This window comes from Aulonocara sp. 'chitande type north' Nkhata Bay, linkage group LG8 (assembly GCF_057382095.1).
Source record: "Aulonocara sp. 'chitande type north' Nkhata Bay isolate Kocher_YH1m ecotype deep benthic linkage group LG8, A_spYH_male_GT1.1, whole genome shotgun sequence".
Taxonomy (NCBI): Eukaryota; Metazoa; Chordata; class Actinopteri; order Cichliformes; family Cichlidae; genus Aulonocara; species Aulonocara sp. 'chitande type north' Nkhata Bay.
In genome coordinates, this window is record NC_141351.1 from 27,072,027 (window position 1) to 27,080,902 (window position 8,876).

Sequence of the window (8,876 nt, forward strand, 5' to 3'; positions counted from 1 at the left end):
ACTGTTTGCAGTTCTTCAAAACACAGTGTGTTTTCAGGTGAGTTCACCTGCATCCAGCGCTGAGCCCACGTGTTTACAGATGGTCGGCCTGCTGGAAACATCTGTACGACACTTCAAAGGTCATCAGTTTGACTTTCATGTTTTGTTTTTTTACCTTTTTAGCTTCTGACTGCATCTGAAAACTGAATTTTTAAATCATAATTTAAAAAATTATTTTTGAATCCTAATGTTTTCGGTGTGTGTTATCAAAGGTTTACACAATCAGTCGTCACTTTAACTGACTCGTTTAAGTGTTTTACTCAGTTTGGGACAGATTTTCAGATAAACTCCATCATTCATGTTAGATTGGTAAAAAGGATCTGCAGAGTGAGCTGTGAGCTTTCTCTTTGTGAGGCCACAGGAAAGTACAGCTATGAATCAACCATCATAGCCAGCTAGCTGTAAGTTAACTAGCGAGTTTGCTAATGTAACACAGTGGATATGCTAACATTAAAACCAACCACTGAAGGATTTGTACATCTTTAATACTTTCTGGGTATTACAGAGCGTTATTGTAGTTAACTGAACTGAAAGTGGGCTGAACAAATATTCTAGTTAACACAAACACTAAATTTCATGTAAGTGCCTGTTATAAACTTATTACCACTGATTAGATTGGCATTGTGACCCATACAGCTCACTGACATATTGCTGATGTATATCTGCTGTAGTGCGAGGCACCGTGTAGCAGAGACGTGTGGTTACTCATCAATAAGATGTCGTTTTGCTGTCACAGTTCTGACTACCTGTAACCTTCCTCATAGACGCAGCGAATCCCACTCAGAGGGGGATTCGTTTATGCTACCCAGGTAGAGTCGCACAAAGAGAGAAAGCTTCAGTGAAGCGGAGGCTGGCGACGTTGTCCCAACCTCTTGCAGAGTGAGCAAACTACATTAACGCCAGCAAATCCCTCTCTGAGCAGGTCGCACAGAGTTGGAAAGTCAAAGATAAGCTGCGTAAAAACGACTTTATACCAATGAGCAAACATGGTTCCACTACGTTGGTGCTACCTTCAGCCACACAGCACATATATTTCAGTGATACGTCGCTGCACCATGCTGGATGAAGCACAATTTACTGACTACATTCCTCTGAAACGCTGAAGTCGAGGGACGGAGCGTGCTGTCTGGATTTATGGCTTTATTATAAAGTTAACCTGAAACTGGGCTGAAACATATTTTAGGTAACTGTAAACTTAATATCACTGCCACACATCACTCACTAATATCACCCACCGCACTCAAACAATAACTGAAACTAAAAAGAACAAAACCTTTTCAAAACATAAAAACAATAAAACTGGAAACTAAAATTTCTAAATAAAATAAAAATCATAAACTTCAGCGTCTTGTTTGTTGTTGGCATGAATGAGCCTCCGTACATCAGCCCACTGTCTGACCTTCATCTCTTCAAAGTGTTTAAACAAGCTTCATGACGTCACGGCTCCACGCGGTGCCTCCCCCTGACGTCACGTGGAGTCTTTAGGAGACTCGCGCCGGTCAGTGGCTCAGAGACGGTGTGCGCGCGCGTGTATCAGCATGAGGAGCGCGAGGACGCTGCGGCAGGTCCAGGTGGCCGTGACGGTGCAGCGGAGCCTTCATCACCAGCATCCTCCTGCGCGCTCCGCGGGGATCGTCGGAGCTCCTTTCTCCAAGGGACAGGTGAGAGCGCGAGGACAGGCTCCGCGTGCACTCGTGCGCGTGTAATCCTCCAGCTTCTCCTTCTCTGTCCGCTGCAGTCCCGAGGAGGCGTGGAGGACGGACCGGAGCGGATCCGAGCCGCGGGCCTGCAGAGGCGGCTGCAGCAGCTAGGTGGGTCCGGTGACGTCACCGGGAGACTCCAACAGACGTTTATTTTTGTGCTTTCATACAGAATCACCTTCATGCAGCAGCAAATGTAATGACAGCAGGTAAAACTGACCGGAAGTTACCGTTTGAATGATGAACCGCCCTGTGAGCATCACCGTGGTTCCCACTGTGCCTCACAGCAACAAGGGCCCGAGTTCGACTCCGCCGTGGAGTACGTCCACAGACATGCTGTGAGTGGGGACAGATCAGCTCCCACTCACAGCTGTGTCTCCGCCTCTCAGCCTGTGGTAGCTGAGATGGACTCCACAGGTGTTCTCACCTGTTCACACATCAGGAAGCTCCTCCTGCAGCTGTGACACATTTCTGTTAAAAATCATCCGAGCACCAGAGTGGCAGTTTGCCTCTGCAGCATCTGGACAGATGTTTAAGAAAGGCTGACGTTAGGTGGAGCGCAGCCGGCCCAGTTAGTTATCCGTGTTGGTCGTCATTCCCAGTTAAGGAAACATTGTTTTTGTTGAATTAACAACTCAGAAACTTCCTGAGTTTCTCCGTTTCGTCAGTTAATGTTCATCCAGAGCCGAGTAATCAGTGATGAGAAAATCCACAAACGTTTGATTAATACATGAGCCTGAGCGGACCGCGGTCTGCACCAGGGACAGAAAACCCCACAAAGCCAGGTGGGGGCACAGAGCTGTGCGGCCCGGTATTTTAACCCCGTCCATCAAAGAGACAGAATGAAGCTTTAAAATGTTTCTGCTGATTATTGAGAGCAGTCACTGATTTCCTCCTACACAGAGGGTCAGATCATCCTCCCGTGGCCAAAACATTAAACACGGCCCATAATTAAAGTACAACAGCTCAAAAAATCAAAATGACACAAGATCCCGAACAAACAGAGACGATAAAAATAAAATAAAGAAGCTCAGATAGTCAAAATAAAATAGAATAAAAGTAGAAAATAAATCTTGTATCTTGTCTTTATGGTGGGTTTAATCAACTACAAAGTTTACAGTTAGATTCAAACAGCTGTGCAGCTCAGTAACAGCGACAGTGTCTGATTTTTAATATTCAGAAACCATCGAATCGTCAAACAAACTGGAGGCGGAGCACGCCGGCGTTTCCACTTTCAACAATTCATCTGAATGAATCTGTGACGTCGGTAAAACATTAACCTTCAGCACAGTTTGAATCCAGAAAAGGTGTTCAGAGCTGACCTTCAAATAAAGTGTTTAAAGTCTGATTCACGTAACGCTCCGTTTAAAAAACTCCGTAAAAATCAGAGTTTGGTGGTTTTTCCTTCAGCTGATTGTGAGTACGCAGGTAACACAGTTTCACTGACACAGTGAGTTCAGGAAGTGTAACGTCCTCAGAGGAGGTCACTGTGCACACGCTCAGTTTCATTACTGGAACAGCGCTGACCTTTATCCACGAACAGCAAACAGTAAGTGTTTACAGGTCCACATGGGTCAGTGAACGCCTCATTACACCGCTGCCTTCTTCCCTGAACGTCTCGCTGTTAATGTTCACACAGAGAGCATGCTGGGAAACGCCTCCGCTGGTAATGTTGAACAGTCAGTACGAGGAAACCTGCAATGATTGTGTGTGTGTGTGTGTGTGTGTGTGTGTGTGTGTGTGTGTGTGTGCAGGCTGTGCAGTGAAGGATTATGGGAACCTGACGTTCGAGGACATGTCCCGGGACGAGCCCATGGGCTTGCTGAAGAGCGTGAGGGCGGTGGGTGCCGCCAACCAGAAGCTGTCACAGGCGGTGCGAGCGGCGAAGGAGGATGGGCACACGGCGGTGGTGCTGGGCGGAGACCACAGGTCAGTCCACACAGGAACAGGAAGTCAGGACGTAGGTTCCAGGTGTCGGCTCTCCATCGACTCGCTTCCTGTTTGTGTTTTCCGTCCTCAGCCTGGCGATCGGTTCCATCCACGGGCACTCTGCGGCGGTTGGGGAGCTGAGCGTCGTGTGGGTGGATGCTCACGCCGACATCAACACGCCGCTGACCACGTACACGGGGAACATCCACGGGCAGCCGGTGTCCTACCTGCTCCACGAGTTGCGCTCAAAGGTGATCTTAGCAACAGAGATCAGCATCACGCCGTCACACAGAATCACTAACCCCTCCCCTTCCTCACCAGGTTCCCGTCTTACCGAACTTCTCCTGGCTGAAGCCGTGTGTGTCCGCCGCCGATGTGGTCTTCATCGGGCTGAGAGACGTGGATCCAGCAGAGCAGTGAGTGCACCTGAGTCCATGCAGAGACTCACCTATTTCTGACGCCCCTCTGACCAATCAGCTCGTCCCGAAGCATTTTGGAGATGATTGAAATGAAATCTCAATAAAAAATTTAAAGAAGCAAAAAGCTCTGAAAGGTCAGCGACCTCGCTCTGGTCTGAGGGTCACCAGAAGTTCATTACCTGCGTGTACCTGAGTGTACCTGCCGGCAGGCTCTAATCCTGAGGTTTTCTCCTCCTCAGCTACATCCTGAAGATGCTGGGGGTGAAGACCTTCTCCATGAGTGAGGTGGATCAGCTCGGCGTGGCCCGCGTCATGGAGGAAACGTGTGATTACCTGTCCGCCAGGTGATGCCTGCATGAAGCCACCAAGGTGTGATAGTCTGAGCGAATGTTAAAGATGCTTTGTGTCCTTGAACAGAGGGAAGAAACCGATTCACCTCAGCTATGACATCGATGCCATCGACCCCTCTGTTGCCCCAGCAACCGGGACGCCTGTAGTTGGTGGACTCACCTACAGAGAGGGCGTCTACATCACAGAACACCTGTGTCAGACAGGTACGAGTCAGAAACTCAGGGAAAAACAAACCCTGCTCTTCACAGTAGAAACGTGTTTAGTGTAAGCAGCCACATTAGCTGCTTACAGTAAACACAACAGCTCTCACTTGGTGTTGGCTCTCGCTGCGGTAGAGTGTCACTTCCTGTTCCTGTTCCAACGCACACTGGTTTAGCCAATCTTTGGGGATTAGGGCTGACAGCTGTCCCGTTTTAGTGTCTCTTATTTGGCAGTTAAAAGGTTGGCAACCCTATCCTGGTGTGAACACGTGAACCGTGCTCCTGGGTCCAAACTACTCTGTGTTTATTAAGGCTGTTGTGTGTTTCACATGTTTTAACAGTTTGTATCTTGTTCTATTTAATCTGAACAAACCCCTAAAAAGTCAGTTATCGCTGTCGGCCTCTCTGGGTTTTTATTACCACCTTTCAGCAGCACATTTTAAAGCTCAGTCTTTAAACCCTTACGATGTAACTGCAGCCCAGCAGCAGTATATGAATGACTAACCTCGTATTGTGGATGGATTATCTCAGTTGTTCTCCTGACTGAAGTTTGGTCCTTTTACAGCATCCTGCCATGCGATTACATTTGTTCCCGACCACCGAGAACACTCACGTTAACTTTTATCCAGTGGAAAAAGTTAGCGTTCATCCTCCAGCTTCACTGTGTTTAAGCTAACATAGCTTTGTCGCTTCTCTCCTCAACAACAAAGAGCAACATAATAAAAAAAACGGCACCATCACAATGAACTAGCTAGCAGTAGATATCAGTAGATACTAAATAATAAACGATATTGTGCAGCACGCAAGATAGACAGCGCACAATGTGCTTTGAGGCAGCAGCCAAGAAAGCTGTAGTCCGCGTCTGTGAATACCCGTGTGTACACCTGTGTGCATACCTGTGTGGATCAGCATGCTTGCATTCCAAAGGTTTCTCCATGTAACAATCTGCTAGAGGGTGTGGGGGGGCCACAGCCCCGTCCTCCAGGGCATGAAGCAGGTGTGGAGGAGATCAAAACTCCAGACATCCAGAGGCCCCCAGAACACAAGAGACCAAGGAAGACCAACAGAGGGGCAGCTGCGCCACTGTCCCAGAAAGAGCTGAGGAGAGTCCCAGATGAGGGCTCACTCAGCAGCCGCGGAGCAGAAGCCAGGGGGGGTTGCAGTGACGCGCCCGTGAGCTCCGCCGGCAGCCAGCCGCGCCTGAGTGACCGAGCCCCAGGCCGAGAGGCCGGGGGCACCCCACCTCCGAAGTGGCCCGAGCGAGCCCCAGGCTCCAGGCCCCGATAAGCAGCCACCAAGGAGTGAGCCGGTGTGTACCTGGACGCCCATCCCCGGACACAAAGAACCACCAACGCACCGACACCTGAGGGAGTCCGCCACTGGCAGGGGAAGTGGTGGTGGGGGGAGATAGGCCTCCAAACCTTGGAGGGCCTGAGATGTCCCCAGAGAGGTGGCGTCTGATACCCAACCTGACATATAGACACAGACATACAGGCACACACAGATACAAACATCCATTCCCACCCTCATGCTCTCATATGCACTTACTCCACACTCAACCAACGTGGAGACAGACATAAAGAGACGCTGTACACACGATCACACTCCCCAAGCGTACTCTACGAACCAGGTCTAGGTACCCTTGCCCCTGGAGGGGGGAACTGCACCCAGACCCAGGTGGTGTTACCCTTTTCCCTGCGGTGGGGAGAGGCAGACCGCCCCGACTCTGCAGCAGCAGGGAGGCCCCACACTCCAGACCCCAGTCGGACGGCCAACTCCGTCTCAGTTCTGCTTTTTAAGTTATCATCATCCTCAGCTTGTGCCACGTTAAACCTTCCTCCAAACCCTCTAACATCCAGTAAATCATTGCCTTGAATTAAGCACTGTGAATTAAAATGCTGCTCTCTTTAACATTCATTCAGCCGACTGTTCTCACTGCGGACAGCTGGACATTATCCTCTTTGACATTTTGACACCAGAATAGTTTCCAAGCCATGTTTTAGCTCAGTGAGATGAGCAGCTGTTCTCAGAGCAGGAGGCGCGGGTTCAAATCCTGCTTATGGCAACATTTTCTTCAGTTAACACTTCAACTGTTTAAACTCTTTCCCACACAAATTTCAGCTTTTTCACCTCTTTTTAGCAAAACTTTCAGTTTTTCACTACTTTTCAGCACAAATTCCAGCTTCTTCAGCTGTTTTCAGCAAACTTCAGGTTCTTCACCTCTTTTCAGCAGATAATTCTGCTTTTCAGCTTATTTCAGCAGATTCCACTACATAGCATTCACACTGCATTTTCGCAGGAAATGCATCTTTTTCTAGTTCTTTATTCTTCTACCTTATTCTAGTTGCTCCGACCTTTGCTGGTTTCCCTCAGTTTCAGCTGATTTTAACCATTCAAACTTTAAACTGTTCTGCTCCTTCTGCTAATGTCTGCTATATCTTTTGGTGATGATAACTTTTATACTTTTTGAGAAATTAAGCCTTTTATGCCATTTTTTGGCCCATTTTACTGAATAGGACCACATTATCAGTGTGATCACCAGTGCTTGCAACATTTTCTTCAGTTAACACTTCGATTGGCCAAGAAATATCTCAAGACTGGTTTTTCTAAGGTTTTATGGACTGATGAAATGAGAGTGAGTCTTGATTGGCCAGATGGATGGGCCCGTGGCTGGATTGGTAAAGGGCAGAGAGCTCCAGTCCCACTCAGACGCCAGCAAGGTGGAGGTGGAGTACTGGTTTGGGCTGGTATCATCAAAGATGAGCTTGTGGGGCCTTTTCGGGTTGAGGATGGAGTCAAGCTCAACTCCCAGTCCTACTGCCAGTTTCTGGAAGACACCTTCTTCAAGCAGTGGTACAGGAAGAAGTCTGCATCCTTCAAGAAAAACATGATTTTCATGCAGGACAATGCTCCATCACACGCGTCCAAGTACTCCACAGCGTGGCTGGCAAGAAAGGGTATAAAAGAAGAAAAACTAATGACATGGCCTCCTTGTTCACCTGATCTGAACCCCATTGAGAACCTGTGGTCCATCATCAAATGTGAGATTTACAAGGAGGGAAAACAGTACACCTCTCTGAACAGTGTCTGGGAGGCTGTGGTTGCTGCTGCACGCAATGTTGATGGTGAACAGATCAAAACACTGACAGAATCCATGGATGGCAGGCTTTTGAGTGTCCTTGCAAAGAAAGGTGGCTATATTGGTCGCTGATTTGTTTTTGTTTTTGAATGTCAGAAATGTATATTTGTGAATGTGGAGATGTTATATTGGTTTCACTGGTAAAAATAAATCATTGAAATGGGTATATATTTGTTTTTTGTTAAGTTGCCTAATAATTATGCACAGTAATAGTCACCTGCACACACAGATATCCCCCTAAAATAGCTAAAACTAAAAACAAACAAAAACTACTTCCAAAAACATTCAGCTTTGATATTAATGAGTTTTTTGGGTTCATTGAGAACATGGTTGTTGTTCAATAATAACATTATTCCTCAAAAATACAACTTGCCTAATAATTCTGCACTCCCTGTACAGACGCAGCCTTTGGGGAGTGACTGCAGCACCCCACCAGCCGAAGAACTCACGTTAAAGTCTTTATGCGCCTATAAAACGATCAGAGGAACTGTGCGGTCACATGATGCTGAAGCTTCCTGTCAGTGACGCTGCCTCATTTTCAAACTGAATTAACTCCAAAATCCACAACATGAACACCAGCTCATTACCCCCACGTGCCACACTCGCCCTCACATAACCAGGAAGTTACCACAAATGTGCTCTTTGTCTCTCTGCAGGTCTGCTGTCGGCGGTGGACCTGGTGGAGGTGAACCCTCTGAGGGGCCAGACTGAGGAGGACGTCCGCTCCACCGTCAGCACCGCCATCGATCTGCTGCTCGGCTGCTTCGGACGCGTTCGCGAGGGAAATCACCTGCCAGATTACCGCCTCCCCGAGCCTTAACACGGGCCTCTCTGACCGTGCCGCACGACACCAGCACAAAGGGCCAATCGGAGTTCTCCCTGCAAAACTACAATCCCACAATTCCTGCTGTTTTCTGCCTTGAACCAAAGACGTTGTCTTCCTGTGGGTGGGGTAGTCCATCGCTGATCAGCTGATCGATCGTTTTGTTTTTGATTATTAAATTTATACGTTTGAAGAGTGTTTGTTTCTTTTTTTAAACACGATAAATGGTCGCCATCTTTAAAACGCAGCAGCACGCTGCTGAGGCAACGCTGCCGC

The 8,876-nt window shown here is 48.0% G+C and overlaps 1 protein-coding gene across 1 annotated transcript; it reads left to right on the forward strand.

Annotated features, from left to right (window-relative positions):
- The first annotated feature begins 1,513 nt into the window (after positions 1–1,513).
- arg1 (arginase 1) lies at positions 1,514–8,793 on the forward strand. Its single transcript, XM_086304682.1, has 8 exons — positions 1,514–1,700; positions 1,778–1,850; positions 3,494–3,668; positions 3,760–3,919; positions 3,990–4,084; positions 4,327–4,431; positions 4,505–4,641; positions 8,434–8,793. Exons 1-8 carry the CDS (start codon positions 1,578–1,580, stop codon positions 8,595–8,597), a joined length of 1,032 nt encoding a protein of 343 aa, XP_086160808.1. The 5' UTR covers positions 1,514–1,577; the 3' UTR covers positions 8,598–8,793.
- The last annotated feature ends 83 nt before the right edge of the window (positions 8,794–8,876 follow it).